The sequence below is a fragment of the Anser anser genome (genome assembly GCF_964211835.1).
Source record: "Anser anser genome assembly, chromosome: 1".
NCBI lineage: Eukaryota > Metazoa > Chordata > Aves > Anseriformes > Anatidae > Anser > Anser anser.
In genome coordinates, this window is record NC_139720.1 from 62,555,986 (window position 1) to 62,577,029 (window position 21,044).

The 21,044-nt window shown below is 38.3% G+C and overlaps 1 protein-coding gene across 1 annotated transcript; it reads right to left on the reverse strand.

Annotated features, from left to right (window-relative positions):
• Window positions 1–7,366: 7,366 nt before the first annotated feature.
• Window positions 7,367–14,983, reverse strand: LOC310888849 (muscarinic acetylcholine receptor M2-like). The gene is made up of 3 exons (XM_083815916.1): window positions 14,909–14,983; window positions 11,201–12,636; window positions 7,367–7,974 (listed from the first exon to the last, which is right to left on the reverse strand). Exons 2-3 carry the CDS (start codon window positions 12,595–12,597, stop codon window positions 7,950–7,952), a joined length of 1,422 nt encoding a protein of 473 aa, XP_083672042.1. The 5' UTR covers window positions 12,598–12,636; window positions 14,909–14,983; the 3' UTR covers window positions 7,367–7,949.
• Window positions 14,984–21,044: the final 6,061 nt, after the last annotated feature.

Below are 21,044 nucleotides of genomic sequence, written 5' to 3' on the forward strand. Positions count from 1 at the left end.
AGGAAAGTCTTATGCCAGTCTCTTAAGAAAACTTGGACTTTTCCTAAAATTTTTCAAAATGAGGCAATACTTTGAAATTGACCTCCCAAACAAACAAAAAAACAAAAAAAGAATTTAACAAATCAGAATTTTATAGTGGAAAAAGTTTCACTAAAACCAACCCCTTTATTTTGTAATTGTCGAAGTCCAGGCTTCTTAGCGTGATATGGGATCCACCACACAGAAGACATTTGCCCAGCCTTGTGTACAACTGAATTTTTTTTCCAAATGTGTCACAGAAAATATACCTACTAAAACCACTGGAAACTTTTGGTTTCTTTACTTTTTCCTGCTTTAGGAAGGAAACAATAAAATCTGTGATTTGATATCCATATTTGAAATATCACATCTACTATTTTAATAACTAAACCTGCATCCACTGAATTTTGTTCTCATCCTTACCCATTGGCTCCTGGCAGGAGAGCTGAAGTCTAGTAGCTTAGCCCATGTTACCCCAAAAGACAGGTTGGCCGAAAGACCAAGGAATATCTTAATTTGTGCCCAAGAACATGGCTTTCACAGAAAGAAAATCTTGTGCCATGGTGCTGCTGGCATTCCTCTGGACCTATCAGTCTTCACATTTGCAAAGGGAGGTGAGCTATACCTTCTGTGTTGGAAGGATTTAACTGCTTTGACCTTGTTCCCTATTCTTTTTTTTTTTTTTTAGGTTGGAGTTTTATCAGGAAGAATTTTATGAGGCTACAGATCTATTATTCCCATACTCACAGAAAATGATTTGGTGCAGCTACCACCAATAACACTTCCATTTATGAATATCGCTGCTGTGCTGTATGCATTCAATCACCCCTGCTCAGCCCTGCTCCCGAGCATTTTTCAACAGCAGGTGAAATCATAGTAGTGATTATGGTGGGAGGCAAGGAAAGCCTTTGGTCTCTAAACTGCAATGAATTAACTCAAGAGCTTTTCGAGGCATTCTTCCTTGCCTCCTTCCCTCCTTCCCTCCCACATTGTTTCACATTTTTAAGCCAAAGGCTTTGCTTTCATAGTGATTTATTCAGCACCTTTAGCAAGCTGTTAATGAGAGAGTGAAACCCACAGAGTTAGCTGAGACACTTCAGAGAAAGGAAAAAAAGAAAGGGGGTGGGGGAGGGAGGGAGGAAAGAAAGAAGGAAGAAACAAAGGAGGGAAGAGGAAAGAAGGAAGAGAGCTATGATTAAGGACAGAAGGAAAGGACTACTCTTTTTGCTCTGTTTCTTTGATATCTTTCTTGCTGCTTTTATTATTCCCCCTGATTCTGTGTGTTGGTAGAAATGAAGTTGGCAAGCTCCATCGAGGAGAAGGCGGCAAAGTCCATATCCTGGCACAGCCAAGTAGGTTTCCATGTCTAGACAGTGCATACACTGGCTGGCAAAAGGCCATAAACAGAGTTAATGGATTTACAAAATAGTAGCATTTCTCTGTATTGATTTTCTCAGGGTGTTTCCAGAACACAGTGAACAGAAAACAGTTATACTTCACAATCTTTTCTGCTAATAAAAGGCCTCAGAGAAAAACACTGAATAAAAACACTACTGGTCTGGGGAATGTTGTCTGAAGCTCTCTCTCCAGAGGGGGGAGGATGAAGCCACTAGATATTACATTATTAACCATAATTACTGGCTATATATAGAGGTTCAGATGGTGATGTTTATTGTGATTGAGTGTGAGTCTACATTTTTAAAGAAAAAGGTAACCTTGTTCACATCCCAGCAGTGAAACAATGAACCTGAGCGAGTGACTTAGTCAGGGAGATGAGCAGTTTGGCACCAACTGTATCCCCTTTTCCTTGTGTGTGATGAGTTTTCAAAATATGTGTGGTTAGTGCATCTGAACCTTCTCTGGGAAGACAAACAACAGCTTCAGTGCTCTGGATTTGTATGTACTCTTATTGTAGGTTTTATGTAATTTTAAGTGAATTTAAAGCCTATGTACAAATAAAAAAAAAAAAAGAAAGAAAGAAAAAAAAAGTACATTCTGGAAAAAAGGTGGGGTTGGATACTGCCCTCCAAAACATATAATGAAGGGTTTTAAGTCTTGGCCTGTCATTCTGCATTTCAAATAGGATTGGCAACTCTATCCATTTGAAAGTTAACCCTCATATTTACAGAAACCTCTTCCATCTGTTACAGCTCTCACCATCAGCATCTTGAGGCCCCCCTGAAGCCATATGTTGGCAATTATAGGATGGTATAACATGTGTGTGAGAGAATTATTTGGACCAGAGTGGTATACTGACAATTCAAGTTATGCATATGGTTCTGTGATATGCTGGTTATCAAAACAGGAACTGAAACCGGTAATCTGCTGGGTAAGAGATGGAATTGAATAGAAGAAATGGAATTGAACAGAAGAGATGATTCAGAATTAGATACATGGTGGCTTGGAAAAAGAGTTCAAATAATTATTTGTGTTTCTAGTTTGAACTTGACAAGTGTTTTCTGACCATTGGGATCTATATGTGAAAGATCTGTAACAGTGTTTTCCCACCTTGCAACACTATCAGTAAAGTATATGGTTTGCAGAATGCAAGAGATTTAAATACAAAAAAAGTGAATAAATATATTCAAACATAAATTTAGCTGATTATTTTAAGAAAAACAAAGATGGGCTTTTCTGTCTTTTGTTGTAGAAAGATTATGGACAGCATGATGGTGAAATGGCTGAACATGAGCTTGGACTAAAGGAACAACAGAGGAAAGAGCAGTGGTGGGAAGTGTCAGACAGAGGGCAAAGATGGGTGTAAGGTCTTCAGAAGGTAGAAACAGTAAGAATATTAAAATATTTTAAAAGGATATATTTAAAAGGAGAATGGAATATCTTATCAAAATTAATTGTTTCTACTCTGGAGTTGATGGATTAATATCCCACCTGCAGCAGTTACCAATGTCTGAAGTATCCTTACAGAGGTGATGTACCCACTATGCCCAAGAGACCCTCTCTTGATGACACTCAAATCACTCGTCAAATTACCAGACTGACTGTCCACCAAAAGCCCAATTTACCTGGGCAGGAATGGTCTCCAGTCATTACCACTGGCTTTTTCTTCTGCATCGGAGCCCTGTCTGGTCCCATGTTGGGGGTGAGAGAGTGTTCTGAGACCCTGAGGAGCTAAAAATATGCAGCCTATGTGCTTTATACTATTCCCAGACACTTTCTAGGATTGCCATGCAGCTAGGTTTGTATTCATAAAGCAACAGTAGATCAAAATATATTTAGGTGCTAGTGGTGCCATCTTCCCCCAAAATTCACTACAAACTTCTTTCATTTTGATTTCACAGGATGGGTACAAGAGAGTCATACCTATTCTCTTTCAATACTGTTAGATGGCAGAAATATATGGAGGAATATTTTCTCAGAGATCCTCATCAGATTACTGAGGAGATCTTGCAGTTAAAGGTTAAAACCTTCGGTGGGAAGCAGAGTCACCAGAAGAGGTGAACTGTATGGGGAAGAGAGATGTGGACAAGACAAGGACAAGTTAAATAGTTCTCTAGACATCTCATGAATTTCACACTTGCCTAGAAGGCCAATGGAAAAGAAAGTTAGAATTATTCTCTTAATTACTACAGTCACTCACTGCTGTGGCTACTGTAGGGAAACTATTTTTCTTCATTTGTTATGCTATTTTGCATTTTACAGGGTATTTCACTCAGTAAAAAGAAAAGAAAACAAAACAAAACAGGGATTCCACATACAAAAACATTTTTATTATTGTTATAACTTGTTGTTTAATGTAATACTTAACTAGGAATACAACTCAGCAGAAGTACATACATAGATATTGCATGTAATTTTAGTTGTGTCTTCAAGATATTTCAAACCTCTGTCCTTCATGAGTTGTTTTGGTAAAGCACCTTCTTCCTTCATCCTGCATAATGTTTGAATGTTGCTGAATAAAACATATATTTTTCCTCCAAATGGAGCACATTACATCCAATTTCCCAGTTAATATGACTTTATCAAACTTTGCTTTCATTGTGTGAATGTTGTATATAATATGTATATATCTATACAGCATATAAATATATAATGTATATATATAGTCAAATTGGTCAGCTTTACACAGCTAACCATAAACTTGTGCTTATCTTATTTATATGAGATCAAATGTATAGCATCAAGAATTTGACCAGTCCCCAACTTGTAAGAGCATCGGTTCCCAGTCTAACCATATGACTTTGGGTATCATATACATGCAATGCATTCCCTTCTTCTTTGCCGTATTTTTCACTTTTGAAGAAAAGAATGCAGTTATTTTAACTTTTTATTTTTATTTTTAATATATATATAAATGAATGACAGGTTTGCCATACCCTTAAGTTAAAAAAAATCTCAAGAAGAGATGAGGTTCTTCCTCATACATAGAGCTTGAAGAATAATTGGACATTCATTGTAGATATATTTACATTATAACCTAATCTGAATAGTAGTACACATACTGTATTATTTCTGTACATAGACAAGATATGCTGTTGGTCATGTTAAAACACACTTTCTAAAGGTATTTACAAACTACTAGTCTCTAACTTACCAACCACCTCTGTAAAGTGCCACCAAAATTAAGGGACAATGTATAAGAAGGTCTGTTTATTGGAAACCATGGCACTCTCTCCAGTATTGTTTTTATTATTACTACCACTACTACAGTGCTGTGCTTCAGAGAAGGGCTGTGTTTAGGGTAGAGGTGTAACGACAGAGCCAATGGTGGCAGAAATTCCTTCCCTACTCCTGTGGCCTACATGAGCCAGGAGGGGTGGAAAAAAAAACAATCCAACCATGACCCATCTATTCTTTTACAAAATTAGGGCATGCCAAACTTGTGCCCCTGCACTTTCTTTTAAGCTGCCAGGTGAACCTGTCCAAAGGCTAAAAACTCAGTGAAATCCTTCCTTCCCAAGTCCACTGTAACACACATCATGTCCTTACTGCCTCATACACCACCCACAGCTGGTTCTCTCAGAGAGTAAGAGCACTTTGGGGCATCTAAAAGAAAAGAGTTTCTATGTGCTTCTTTGCAAGTACTGTCCAAAGAAACTAAACCAAACCAAACCCCCGTCTATCCCCCCAAAACAACAAAAAACAACCAAACAAAAAAACCTATAAAATAACTCTCTGTAAAAATAGGAAAAAGATGAAATTGCATCCCACCCAATTTCATCTCACCCAATTACATTTTTGAGGTTAAACAGAGCTTTGGAAGGGGAAAAGACACTTTTTTTTTTTTTTTTCTTTATTCAGTTGATACTGGAATGAAATATGTCTAACAAATCTACCCAGTATCCTGAAATATGAAACCCAGGAGGACTGATATGCATGTGTAACCCACTAGTTCCATGATGTAGAAAAAGGGGCCATAGCAAAGGAAGGAAGCAAAAGTAAAGGAGCAATAATTGCATTGCTTGTGGTAAATGATTGATGTCCAACTCAGTCTTGCTATAATTACTTTCTTAGGCATGGTTTCTGAGTGAACACTCTGCTAGTAAGCTTGGTAATAAAAAGGGATTCAAAGAAAGGGAAGATTGCCTTACCATTGTACAAGGCATAAAATAAATCCATGCATGTTGCTTCTTGATATTTCACTATGAGAATATTGAGTCTTTGCTATCATCCACTGTTGTTTCTCACACGTACATAACAAAACTGGGGAGGAAGAGAATTGATTTGACTTTGTTTCATGTGAGGAATTTTCTTCTTTCCAAATCAAATCCCATGCAGAAAGAATTTATGAAACTTCTCACTCCACACAGTATGCTGGACTTCATTGGAGAGAGATTTGCATGCTGGAGAAGGCAGTATTTTTGCTGGGATTAAAGAATTTGAATACCAGCATTCACAGTATCTTAAAAGTAAGAGAAACTACACACCTGTAGCTAAAACACAGGTGACAAATAGTAAAGAGAGGGAGAAAGAAAGCTTTTTTTTCAAGACTGTGTCAAAAGAGGAAAGAGGCAGAGCAATGAAAAAAGAAGCCACTGCAAATTAAGGACCATCTATCAGCTTCTCTCAGGGAAAGATTTTCTATAAATTAAAAAAAATGATTTCTTAGAAGTCTTTCATGATATACAGGAAAGATAAATGGAATATTGTATAGAAATATATACTTTCATTAGCAAGTGTTTCTAGACAAGTTGTATAAAAGATCTGTAGATCCAGAGGGGAAAAAAGTCTTGCATCTTTTTAGCTGATCAGTTTCTACTCTTTACCTTGCTGTCAACTGTGAGTACAGAGCCATCCAGGAGGAGAGATTTAAAAATATCGAAGGCTACTAGACTCTAGACCTACGACCTGTCAACCACCTCTTCCCCACTCCCCAACCCAGAGACGAAGAGCTTTTTTTCCTGCTGTTTCTTTCACAAGAGTTTGGCTTTGCACAGGAAGCATCATGATTTTTCAAAAAAATAAAGATCTTTAGGAATTTTTGTAAGGTCAGGGAAGGAAAACAAATCTTAACAGCATGTTTCCTGCCTCCCACCAACTGCATAATGCCAGCCTTACATCATAATGTGGCTGTGAGGATGCTTGAGCAACTTGGTCCTGCAAGGCCAGTACCAGAAATGGTTTTGGGTAACAGGAGTGGCCAGGTGAGGTGCTGTTATCTGAGAAGAAAAACTCAAAGTGTGCCACCTCAGTGACATTGCAGAAACCAGGTGCTCTCTACCCAGGCAGCTGCCACATCAACAGGAATGCAGAGCAGGGATCAAAATAAAAAAAATAAAAATAAAAATCTATGGAAGTGAGTTTACTAGCAAGCCTTACTGCAGCACAGGCAAGGGACATGTTCAAATCCATCAGGAGATGAAACAAAACAAAACAAAAAAGGGTCCATCCCCTTCTGCCTCTGTCCTATTTGTGATGGTCAGGAGCAGCTGGGACAACCAGAAGTCTTCTCACCAGTGGGTGGGTTGTTCTCACCCCAACCACAGGAGGCCTCCTCTTGTCAATATGTTTTCTTCCACCAGAAAGATATAAAACAGAGGGATGATAGATTTAGCTGTTGCTTTTGTTCCCATGGCACTTTGTGGATAACAAACAACTGATCTCTGGGGTCCATTTGAAAACTCCTGCCCCCATGAGAATTTGTGAGGCAAACCAGAAAGAAAGAAAGACCTATAAGAAAGAAATCTGACCTATATAAATGCGTTTGTTGGTTTTGGACTATTTTTCATCAGGCAATGTTCAAACACTGCTGTCTCCAAACGAATCCTCAAGATTTCTAATAAATCAAATGAAAAATCCAAACAAAGCAGCTGACAAATTTTCCTCAGGTTTTGTACTCATTGGAAAACAGATTTCTCAATATTGCTTCAGCTTCTTCTTTCTCTCTCTCCTTTTTTTTTCTTCTTTCTTCTCTTTTTTTTTTTTTTTTTCCTTTTTGTTTTTAACCACAGATGTCCTTAAAACTCAGAGAAGGTGCCAGTTGGACTGACACATCCCCAGGCTGTTGTCCTCTCCCTGGAGAGCGAAAGAAGGGATGGCCCATGGCAGAACGGTTCACCCCTGATGGGCTGCCAATGGGACAAACCCTGCTGCAGCAGGGATACTGTGAAGGATTGGGCCTTTTTATTTTTAGTTGCTTCTGGAAAAGATTAAGAGGACGATAAGGAGAGGGTGAGAAGGGTTCGCTGCAGTATTTGTTGTTGGTTTTTGTTGTTATTTTTGTATTATTTTTTTTCATGATTCATCCTCACAGTTTTCTGAATTTATATGTGAAACCAAAGTGGCCAGTGCAGCATACAGTGTAGATATGCTGACGGGATCCTCTGGCCAAGCCCAGGATGAAGACATGGCAGCACCAGCAGCGGGGTCTCTAGGGGCCGTGGGGTGGACGGAGCGTGGGTAACAGCCAGGGAAGCCAGAAGAGGAGCCCAGGGAGCGCTGCTCTTCGAGACCGACATCTACATCTTGCAGAACTATCTTTCAGAAGGGAAGTGAAACCTAGTGAACGTGGTTTGGGACACAAAGCAAAGAGATGAGAGCTCAAGAGATGTTCAAAAGGACAAATTCTTATGTGGCCCTGAAAGATTATCCTGTGTTTTATCTTACTGAGCCATGACCAGCCACAGACCTGAGAAGTTCCCAGTGTCTCAGGGCAGGCTCTGCTATCCTCTCTACCTTCAGGACAGGACACAGAGTGTCATTAGTAAGAGCTGGCTCTGCAAATCCCACCTGCTGCCATCAAGCATAACGTAGACACAATAATTGCATGCAACATCTTGAATGTTAGATGATTATTTTCCACGTATATAAAACATGTTGGTGTGTCTTTGCATGCCTGTCTGTACATGTGTAGGTACATTATTTCATGTATTTTTACAATTTTAATCAGCTGCAAATGTTGATGTACCATAGAACAAGGTGGAAACACACAGGATTATGTCTCTTGCAAACATTTAAATATGCAATAACACACACGCAAAAAAGAATTTTGCCTTTTCAAAAGGATCAAAAGTATCAAAAGTGGGGGTGATTCTAAGGAAAAGTTCCAGAAAACTTCACACTGGTCTGTCACTCTTTGTTTCATGAATGCTGGCCCCAAAATAAATCTTTCTCTGCATGGTGTGTTGAGTGTCATCACATCACATTTAGTTTACACTTAATCTGTAGAAGAGTCCTCAGCTGTTGGAAAAATTCATCATTTATAAAAAAGTGAAAACTTCAATGGAGAGAATAAAGCATTTGCACACCTGCTGGAAAATGGAAGCTAAAAGGTGAAATAATAATCAAAACATTTTTTCCCATTTTGTGTGTCTGTGCTATTAATATTTTCATTACATTCTGAAAGGAACAGGTGAGTTTCTTTTATGAAAATTTCTAAAGAAATAAGATTTAGAAAATGAACAGATCTTTTTTTTGATATTTTTTCCCCCTTAACCTGGATTTTTAACTCTCTAAGAGAATGAATGATGTAGAAATGATCATGTAACTCCTTCTCTTGACCTGTCAAGGTAAGCCTAGTGGATGTAGTTTTGAAAGACAAGTTGCACTCAATTTTGCAAACCTTACCACTGAGTAATTTTTCCTTAGAAGCAGTAAGATGAAGTTTATGATAGCAAATGTGGCTCAATGTGGGTGAGGGTTGCAAATTTAGATCCTTGGCTGCATGGAGACACTTAGATGCATTAGGATGAAGTCACTAGATGTATAAAATCAATGAATGCATAGTAAGATGTATTAATCCTAAATTTAATGTGGCCTTAATTTACTGCAGTTTAATCTTCTTCATTTTCCCTTTCTGCCAGGAACTTGTACTTTGAAACATGAAAATTGTCAGATTGCCAAAGTGCTTCAACACTCTCTTCCAATAAGCTTGTCAAATGTAAAACTTCAGCCTGCAAGATTAATTTTCCCACAATCTTGAATGCTTCTATTCTAAAGTTTATTTTGGAAGACTCTTATGTGTTAACATGAAATAATAAAATGCTTTAGTGTCTCGGTTGGTGGCTTTCACTCCAGAATACAGTCTCTCAGAAGACTGTCTATGCAGCAAGCTACTTTTTGGATAACAGAACGTGTAGGTGTAACTTCACTAGTGCCTGGAAGTGAAAGTTACAAAGAAGGAGGTAACTGGAATATGCAACACTCACAGACAATATCTGTTTTCAGTAATCTGATATACTTTGACCTATCTACACAGTGCTCAGTTGTGCTACAATAAATGTCAAATATTGAAATAAAAAATTCTTTGCCAGGCAGAAAGAATCTGGATTTGAGCAGGTACAGAGTATCAGATAATATTTGAACATGGCCCTTACCAGCTTCTCTTCCAGACTATTTCAGTACCTGTTTTTTAGTAATTTCTGTTTTATTCTCTGCCTTTTTATTAGTATTATCCCTTGGCATACGGTGAAAATATTGCTCCTAGCTGGTACAAAAGGCAAAGTAGCTAATATCTTTTCCACAAAGTAAACATCTTGTCCAGGATACATCTAGATAGGACCCTGGTTTCACACTAAGGTCTTAGGCAGAGCATGATCTAAGTGGGCACATCAGTTAATCTCATTTTTTCATCAGTAAGTGAATGAGAATCACCTTTTGGCTGGTCAAGAGCATAGTCATCTAATATTGACTATTCATTCTGTAGCACCTAAACATACATCTTCATCTGTACATCCAACTTTAAAGGATGTAATCTCTATTTTCCTAGTAATAAGCTTGTTTCTATGCTTCAGCTGAGGCCCTTCATTTGGCCACCATCATGGCTGACTTGATGAGACCTTTGAATTTACAACTTCTTTTGATATTCAGTCTTTGCATCTTAAAGAAAGTACAAAAGGGAGGGGAAGGTTAATGGAAGTGAAAGACAAATCCATGGGTAGATTTCATATGACAAACAAACTGAACAAAATAGTCTCAGAAGCTTTGGTTTACATGGGTGCTGAAACAATTCTGGTATTTAGCAATCTGGAAAGGATGTCTTTTTTCACTTTTATTTTTACTTGGTGGAGAGATCATGGGACAAAATCCCCTAGAAGGGGGCAAGTAGCAGACTTTGATACAGATGTTAGGCAATGGTTACATGTTGAGCAGAATTATGCGTTCAGAAATGATGCAGTTTTGGAAATGGGAGCATCATAAACAACATAAAATATCTTTCAGCATGATTTACAGAACATTAAGGTTCTCAGATAACATAGACAAAAACTTTAGACAACCTTGAGCTTTGGAAACTTTTTGTTATGATTTGGATTATGTAAAGTCCTTCCAAGCCTATATGCTTCTTCCACATAGTTATTTTAAAAGTTGCCTCATTTCTTTTCCTTATATGAAGACCTCTTAAACACACAGAAAAGAGTATTTTACACACAATGACAAAAAAACAAAACAAAACAAAAAACCACATAGATTCTAAAGCCCTTCTGCAAAATACTCTCAGAAAGTAACTGTCTCCAGATCATATACTTGAATAACTCCTCAAAACATCCTCATGTCCTCAAGATTTATTGTCAGCAATTAATAAAAAGAAAAAAAAGTTTTAAGTGTAGTTCTCAGGAGTGGAGCAGATGCCCCATCTCAATATTTCCACTAACATCCCGGATTGCACATTCCATAGTAGAGCATAAAGTGCTACGGCATTGTTGTTTATTTGTTTGCTTTATTATTTAATTTAGAAATTCTTCACCTTTTCTGTTACTATTTTTATTATTTGTATTATTATTTTTACCTTGTAGCTCCTATATTCTTGTAATGGCACATAAGAAGGTGCTTAAACGTCTTCTTGAAAGTAGCATTGCAGAGCGCATAACAAGCAGGGTTGATGGTGCTGTTGATATAACAGAGCCAGTAACCTATGGTCCATACAGTACCAGGGATGCAGGATGTGCAGAAACTGTGGATGAGCACCATCACGTTGTATGGGGTCCAGGTGATGATGAAGGCCAGCAGGATGGCCAGAATGGTCCTTGTTACTTTTTTCTCTCTAGAAGGAGGTGGTTTCTTTTTGGCAGGCTGCTTTGTCATCTTGACGATTTTCCGGGCTACACTATTCTGTTTTTCCTCTCCATTGGTGCCTACTATCTCCACGGTGGTGTTTGTGGGAGCACAACTGTCACCCTTTTGAGACTTCGTGACTATCCTGATGCATGTCATCTTGGAGTTCTCCACTTTGAGATGGTCTTGGGAGGCAGAATTCTGGCTGGCATCTTTGGCAGATTCATCCTCTTTCATGTTGGAAGCAACCACACTGACTGAGGTGGAGTCATTGGAGCTGTCTTTCTCCTCCCCTTGAACACAGTTCTCCATCGCAGTTTCTCCAGTGGTTTTTCCATTCTGAATTTTGTTGTGTTCCAATCCATCCCCACTGGTTGGGATGTTATTATTGTTTGGTTTCACTATTTTACCTTGAACAAGGCTGGGGGAAACTGGATCCTGGTTTTGGGCAGCTTCTTTTTTCCCTTTCTTTATCCGACTCTTGCTGGCTCGAGATATTTGCCAATAAAGAACAGTCATGATGATAACAGGTAAATAGAAAGCTGCAATGGCAGTGCCAAAAGTGACAGCAGGGTTGGAAAAAAACTGGATGTAGCACTCCTTGTCAGGGACAGTCCTTCCTCCTACTATGAACTGCCAGAAGAGAATCGCAGGGGCCCACAGGATGAAGGACAGCACCCATGCAGCTGCAATCATCATGCCTGCCATCTTAGTGGTCCGCTTTACAGGATATGTCAGAGGCTTGGTGACACAAAAGTATCTGTCAAAACTGATAATAAGGAGGTTCATTACAGAGGCATTGCTGACCACATAGTCAAGAGCCAGCCAGAGGTCACACACCACAGGCCCTAAGGGCCAGTAGCCTATCACAGTGTAGAGTGTATACAGGTTCATGGAAAAGATGCCAATGATCAAGTCTGCGCAGGCCAAGCTGAACAGGAAATAGTTGTTGACAGTCTGCAGGTGCCTGTTGACTTTGATTGACACCATGACCAGGATGTTCCCAATTATGGTGACTAAACTGAGAGACCCTGCTACCAGGACAATGAAGACCACCTCAACAGTTTTATAGGGGCTCTCCAGAGCCATCACATTTTCAGTGGAAGAGTTTATGTACGTTGAGTTATTCATTTCTGTGCTGCTAACAAGATACTCAATTATCACTTAAGCCTGCAGAGGAAAGAAAAGAAAACATATACCATTATGAAATCAGTCCCTTTACCTTTAGGAAATGGATTCCAGAAAAAACTACTTGGAAAGAATTTAAAGGTAGAAGATTGAGTGCAGAAGAATCATTCTTCTCATGCTAATGAAAACACATTGCAACATATAATATACCCTTTCGAATAACATAGAAAAAAGGATTTCTGTAGCTGTGTGACAAAAACACTATATTTGAATCCATATCTAGATTTTTAAGTTGTCCCATCTATTTTTCTCTTTGTCCAGTTATAAAACTAGGAATGACTTGAAAATTTTGTAACAAGATCTGCTTATTGATTCCTTCCCTACAAATATAAAAATTCAGTTTGCTCATTTCAAGCCACCTCCAAGTAAAAATAAATAAATAAATAAATAAAATAAAGTCCTGAAGTTCTGGGAGTATGTCATTCTTATAACCCAAGGTGAAAGTGTGATTTACCATGAGTTGAATCATGAGAAAATGACTTATGGTTCCATCTTTCCTTCATGTTCCTGCTGGGTATGCTTTTTTAAGGTTCATGGAGCAAGTTTGTGTAATCTCTCCCTCTTAACTTTCTTGCACTGCTGTTACCTCTTTTTTTTTTTTTTTTCCATCATTTGCAAAGATTTTACCATTATGCCAAACTGAAGTTATTAGTCTTCTGATAAACAAAAAAGGGGCAGATCTATTAAAGTCGACAGAATTGGTAGACTCACCTCAGCTGTGAATCTGGCTGTCTAGCTAGATGTTTACAAATTATTTTTTCTCTTTATCTCTCTCTTTTTTTTTTTCTTTTCAGTGAAATCAAAGTGGTTTTGTACATCCTCTTGACATTTGTGCCTAGCAAAATTTTTATTTTTTTTTAAACATGATAAAATTCTTGACGCTTGCTCAATTGTACTTGCCTCATTTATTTATTTATTTATTTTTCAAATCAAAATATTTATAATTTACATCACACAAAGCTATGACAAAAGGCATGAAATGGATAGCAAGGAAAGTGTAAAGAAAGAAACAGATAAAATCAGTTCTGTTCATACACAGCAACTCTTTTTGTGCCCTGTATACCTATCGGCAGTACTCAATAAACATTAATTAAAATACTAGCAATATATATTTGATAGAAGACCAACAAAACAGCACATGATTTTGCCTTAAGGATATGTACTATCCTTTTGTGCATCCCTTGGAAATCAATAGAATGCACTGGAATTGTACAGCCAGTCTCTTAGCTCTCATTATTTATGACTTCTGCTTAAGGGATTATTGAGGCATGAAGGCCAGATGTGACAGAGAAGTTAGATTGTTTCTAATTGGAGTATATTTCCTTTTTTTTTTTTTTTTTCCCCACCCAGAAGTCATCACTTCTTTAAGACTGAGCTTTTAGAAGTGGGGGTACAATCTAATGAAGACTAAAAAAAAAATTGTTATATTATGTTTGGCTCCTTTATACTTCAGGGAAATACTTCTCTGTTCTCTGTGACAAGCCTGTTGATGCACAGAAATATATAATCCATGTCACTTGGAGCAAGGCATTTTCATTGTCATTTTAGAACTGCATACTTTCTTTCAGATGCAAAAGGAAAAAGATGATGTGAAATGTCAGCACAACAGCAAAAACCCTTGTGAACTCTAAGAAAAATAAGCAAGTCTGTTTCTGTGGAAAAGTCAAGATGCTATACCAGGGTGAAGGCTCTCTGGTTGAGGGGACTTCATAATCTCACAATTTTTACTTAAAGAGATATGACTGGCAGAAAATAAGGCTTATGCATTTGTTTTTGCTTTTAAAACAGATGAGATTTGTTTGCCAGTTCCATGGTGAGGTGGGCATATGATAAATAGAGGAACATAAGGCTAGACAGACATTTTTTCCTACTAGCTAATCACAGATACATCCCTAAAATCCTTGGGATGAGTTTCAAGAAAACAAAAAGCTGTGAGGAGAAATGCTTATTTAAATATGTGTTTTGTATGGTAAGAATATGCCAAGGAGAATGTAGCAGAATTTATACTTGGTGCAAAAAATAGACATGAGAATAGCCCAGACATCTTTAATCTATAGGACTGTCATTTCAGCAATTCACCTTTTCAGCCCGAGACTCACAGTTGAGCAGCTGGCTATCCAGCCAGGTGTGTAAGCTATCAATTTTTGGGGACTTCTTCCAAGCAGGGTTGTTTATGAACATTCTTGACCGGATGCATTTTTGATGAAAAGATGAAATAACCCACAAAGATGTATTGATTTCAAAAATATTTCACCTGAAAAGAGTTTGTGATCCAGGGTTCTGCAGCTACCTCTGGTGACAGAGTGAGAGAGAGAGCAAGAGAAGCTGGAAAAAGAAGGGAAGAGGGTGAGAGAGAATCTGAGTAGAAAAAAAAAATGCTTTATGATAAGAAGACAGATGTTTCTGTACAATCTCATTGTGACAAAATGTTAAGAATTTTGTTTTTATTCCACTGGAGAACTAAAATTCATTTTAAAACCTTGAAACTTGTGAAATCAAATTACTACCTCCCAGCTAACTTTATTCCTAAATCTTCTCAGCTGAATTTTTTACCCAGTTTCAATGGAAATATTGGTAATTCCCCTGATTTTATTATCTGGGGTGCAAGGAGCTGAATGAAAGCTAAAACATAGTTTTACTTGTCAAGAATAGGATTTCACTGTATTCTTCTGGATGGAAGTAAAACAGAGGAATCCCTTTCCCAATTATTTCCTTTTGCATGAAGCTGTCATAGGAAGACTGATAGTCCTGCACTGCAGATTAAATTGACTGCCATGGCTTTCCTAGGTATGGAAAAACACAGAGGCAAATTCTGCCATCACATACCACAGTAAAATATTTCTTTTCTTATATCAATATGATTGTAAAATGAACCACATTTTCCTGTGTGTGCTGATGAGAACGTACAGAACATTTGATTTCAACTGACATCTCTCATCACTCTGTATAGAACTTCCATTCTACAGATATGAGCAGAGACAGGAATATTCTTACCTCCTAATGCAAGATGCCCTGAATCTGCTAGACTGTTTTCTGCTGGCCCTAGTAGGGTCTGAATCACACCCGTAAGGAGGTTTCTCTTCCTTACTGGGGCTGGGCTGCTTGCTCCCTCAGAACAGGACTGTGGACTATTTTTATTTTTGTCATGCCACGAAGTACGTCTCTCCTGCTGGAGAGGCAGTTGTTATGGGAACAGATGTTACTCATCAGGCAGACCTACAGGCAGAGGCATTTTAAGGTAATATGACCTCCCATTATGAGAAGTACCAGATCTTGTTCTTGAACAAACAGAGCTCTCTTCTGCAAGCCCATGGGTATTTGTATGAGTTGCACAATATGGCACTGACTCCCGTGGGCTACCATAATTTATTCTTGTATACTAAGTGCATTCTTGCTAAACAGAGAATAGCCAGAAAAGGCAAGAAGCTTCTCTTGTGACCTGAAAAACAACCAAGTTCATTTTCTGAAATATATATTATAATATATGACTTTGTGGAATGTAAACACCATAATAATTGCATGGAAAATATCCAAGGCAGAGAAATCCACATATAAAAAAATTAATTGTTTGATATTTGATAAGTGGTTGGGAAACATTTTCAGTACAGTAGTTTCTCTTCTCTAAAGAGCTTTTTCACACTGCTGAAAATCATTCCTTTCCTTTCTGTGGTTGGGGCTGGGGACAGAATGGGGGGGATTTGGTGGGTTTCACAGAGTGTACACTTTTAGTGTGGTGTGATGCCAGGTCTTTTTTACTGTGAGTGCCTGCCAGGACAGGCAGAAGCAGGGCACAGGTGGTTTGAGCTGGATCCCCATCCTCACTCAAAACACAGCCTAGGCTGGCACAGGCTGGAGTATACTTTCACAGAGCATGCTGGCAGCCATGGTCTGCTTCTCAGTCCTCCATTTATCTCCCTAGCAGTCACTGGGAACAGCAAAACAAAGGTCTGGTGCATAAATTTGTTTCTGCAAACCATTTCATTGGAAATAGGAACTGTGGTGAGGGTGAGGAACCAAAATGATGCCATTGGGGGTATTCATCCCAAAAATGGGAGGGCAAGGGGGAGTGGTAAGGTCTAGATATCACTCCTCAGATCATGAACTTCAGACAGAAGGTACTTATCAATTACATCCTGCTGACTCGACTGTTTTCCACTTGCCCTGACAGGATCCATTCCCTTTAGTGCAGATGTATCTTGATGTAATCATTATAATTTTTTGTTGAGAACAAATCATCAACATCTGTCACAAAACAGACTATGGAATTGTTTACGCTGAAAAAAATTGACTGATATGCTATGCCTGTCAAAGTTTGTTAGATAAATCCTTCTTTTATGTTATGTATATTGCCAAGTTAAATATCATAAGGATTTAATAGCTTCTTTCAATCCTCTGAAAGTGTAAAAAAGTCAAGACATGAAAGAGGAAGCAAATAATCTATACCTGGAAATTATATTGAAGATTTAAATGGGATTACCCAGCAACCTATGTGCATTGTTACTTTAAGCATTTTTCAGCATTCAACTCTCAAACAAAAATAAAACATTTTCTAACTGTTATTCCCCTTTGATCCAGTTTGTCTCCAATCCAAATGTATGCAAAATGGATTTGATTTTTACTGTAGTAAGAAGAAAGTTTTGTATATTTCCCTGAATTGATTTTGATTTTGAATTGCACTGGTTTTGATTCTAAATTCATTCTTGGCACCATTTAAAGCCACAGTGTGAAAAAAGAGAGAAACAAAAACCCAAAGCCCGTGACAAATATACTATGCACGTTTGTCAGAATTTATTACAGACTTCAAGAGAAATGATAGACCTTGTCTGGATTATTGGTAAAAAATATATTTCAGAAAATCCCCAAATATCAGAAGACTAATATCTTCACTGCATGGGTTACCTTCTGCAATCCATCTAAAACTAGAAAGAGCTTTGCAAAATACTACTGCCTCTGTGTGGTCCATTCTTCTTATTTTCATACACTTTTTTTCCCCCTCAATCAACACATCCTAGCAAAAAAGAAAAAAAAAAAAAGATATTTTGTGGGACTGCCTGGATCTACTTTTCCCCATCTCATCCTAAAGAGTACCTAAGGGCAAAATAAACAGTTTCTGTGCATATCTTTAAACAATAAGTAAATCAGAGTCATGGAGCATTAGCAAAAGCAAACTAACACTGTGCCAGTAACAAGAAATAGCATAAAGCAAAGATAAAAATACTCCCCCAAAAGCAGCAGGGAATTTTGCTTGAGTAGGTGGCAGTGTTGGCATCAACACTGCTGCCTCAGTGCTGTTGTCAGGGCCTGAAGATTTGTACAGCACTTAAACACATCTTGCTCACTGCTGTTCCAAGAGTCTAAAACTGGTGAATATAGTGTCATAGGCCCAACTGGTTTGTATTCAAAATCACACAATGGAAAGTATAGGTAGCATACACAAAAATACAATCTCTCTAGTTTCAGGAAACAACCAAAAAGAAGCAGTTTTTCCTCAAAGGTCTGGATAATTGTGTATTTCAACCAAATTGGTGCTGTTGTTACTATTACTATTGCGTTGATAGTCACCCACTGGTACTAGGACAATTACTCTGTTATCTTTCTGTAAGTATAGTTTTGGCTGTAGGTATGGCTTTATTTTTCAGGGCCTGGATAATCGAGAGTATTTGTGTTCTGTCTTTGGGCAGCTGACATTACTCCAACTTAAATCCTGCAACTTAATGCACTGTGCAAACCTGAAAAATAAACTTCATAGTCATGTTTTTATCTAACAGTTTCTGATTCACAAAAAGGGATTTTTACTTCCTGGACTAATGACATAGAGCTGTGACAAGGGAGGTTCAGGCTGGCTGTTAGCAAAAGGTTCTTCACTGAGAGGGTAATTCGGCACTGACTGGAACAGGTTTCCCAGGGCAGTAGCCATTGCACTGGGCCTGCCAGAGTTCCAGAAGTGTTTGGAGAACACTCTCAGACACTTGGTCTGATTTTGGGGTGTTTCTGAGTAGAGGCAGGAGCTGGACTCAATGGTCCTTGTGGGTCCCTTCCAACTTGGGATATTCTATGATTCTATGACTAGAAGAAATGCCGTCACTCATGTGTCACCTTCTTCTTGCTAGGATTTTATATAAATAACCCTTGGTCCCAAAGTGTACAAACAGCCAAGCCTCGTGGCAAAGATATGGCAAGGCTTTTCTCTGTGCTCCTGTGGAATCGTACCAAAGTACACACATGTGATATGGTTGCCCATATAGTAAGAGGTACAGAATACAATAGTTCATTCCCTCTGAGTATCACCTTCAATATTCTGCACCTCAACCTGGAAAAGGTATTTACACACTGGAGGGAATTTGCAGAAAGGCAGTTGAAAAGACTGAGTACTTGCTACATTTCAGGCAAGTAAATAGTTCAGATCCCTTTAGCTTTAGAAAACTAAAAAGGATTTTTTTTTTTTTTCCCAAGCAAGCTGGGGTGTGGGGGGCTGGAAATCTAGTTGTTGAGATCAATAGAAATTTATAACACAGAAATCAGAGCACTAAGTCTTTGGAGTAAGAAAGACAATATGAATCTGTTATTAAGGGGAAAGGAAGAGGTTACTGCTGTTATCCTCAGGTCCTCAACACTGTCTGGTTTCTGTGGCATTTCACCTGATGTTTACAGCAGTTGAAAGTACTGTATCCTGGAACATGAGGCTGACACCTCAGTGCCTTCCAAATGGGTGTCACTTCTTCTCCGAGGTACATGTCCAAAGTGAAGTAAGGAATAAAAAAAGAGATGAAGAGAAGGAATGGGAAAATTTATTGGGAGCATTATTAACATTATTTTCAGAACTCCTTTAGGGGGTTGGTTAGGCAGGAAAAAGCCCCTAGTAAACTGCCAGATATCATGTCAACTGAGGATGGGACAGGGCCTGTAGGAATCTCACAACCCATAATGCTGGGCTGTGCAAAAAGAAGAGATGTAGTTGTGTAACAATGATCCATGACTAAAAGTTACTTTTAAGCCCTCTCTGTACGATATCCATGCATAGCCTAGTCCACACCCCCAGTGAACATTGCCAATTAACTAGGGAACTGGGGTTCTCTAGTTAAAGACATTGTTCAAAGTGTATCTGCAGCTGCAGAGAGCTACAGCTCTTTAACATACATTTATATGTAGGCAGTGCAAAGCTGAAAATGTGAATTGTATAGATCTCAGAAAATGTTATCCATCATTTGAGAAGTGGTATAACATGAATAAAGCATCTGAAAGTCCTGACTTCTTCATCCCCAACATAAGAGCATTCAGCAAGACTGCCCCCTGCAGTGTCCTTGTACTAAGATGTAACCACTCATCTCTAATCACTGAGTAAGGAAGTAAAAATTGAAACACAACAAAAAGCCTAAAGCTAAGAAATACATCGATGTATCAGATGTCATATCAGCCAACTCCCACAGTGGAAACTGTGCAATAGCTGTGCTGATAATTGGCATCTCATGATAGTGAGCTCCTCCTCTCCCATTCTCCTAGGTTCTGCATATTTGTGTTCATCACGTGCTGCAGGGTCTAGCTCAAAATGTGAATAACATAGACTAGAATATGCACTACACACAGACAATGAAACAAATACCTGGCATGGATGGTTCATAAAAAAAAAAAAAAAAAAGTTAGATACTAACAAGTATCTGACAACTGTCATAAAAAAAGAAAAAAAGTTACTTTTTAAATTTATTTTTTATTTTTTATTTCTTTTTCTCATTTAATTTGTAACTTAAACAAGTTTTTTTCAAAGCAACTGCCTAAATTTGCTATCTAGTGAGTGAAGAGAACCATACCCCTTTTGAAGCATCCCACTGTTCTCTCCAGAGGGCTGAGTTAAATGGATAGGATCTCCACCTAGAGGCACACAAAGGCAGCTACCACACAAAGCAGTCATTTCCATCAGTAGTGTGGCCTCAGTATGTGCTGAAAATTGAGATGCAACTGAAGTACCCCAGGTGGAGAAGACCCACATTTTATCTCAATTTACATTCTATTGCAATATACATTTTATTATAAACAAGGATCAGAGATATAAGTTGATAAAATTGGGAAACCATTAGAGTTTGATTTATTGTTAGTAGCAAACAGGCTGACTACTGAGGTATAATTAGACTGTGGTATCCACTGCACAGACACACATGCTCAGGCCTGCACTTATGCACTATAACCAGTTTTATTTAGTCGTCACTTTGAGCATGATTCAACTGCATAGTAGGCTATAAAGAGGCCAGAAGAATTACTGGTATCATCAAAAGGCAAAAAAAAAAAAAAAGGGGGGGGGGGGGACTAGCTTATGTCACACATATTTCATGAGTGGACCTATGCTGATTTCCACTGATTTCCACTTGCAGGGGTTATATAGAAAAAGGAGATTAAAA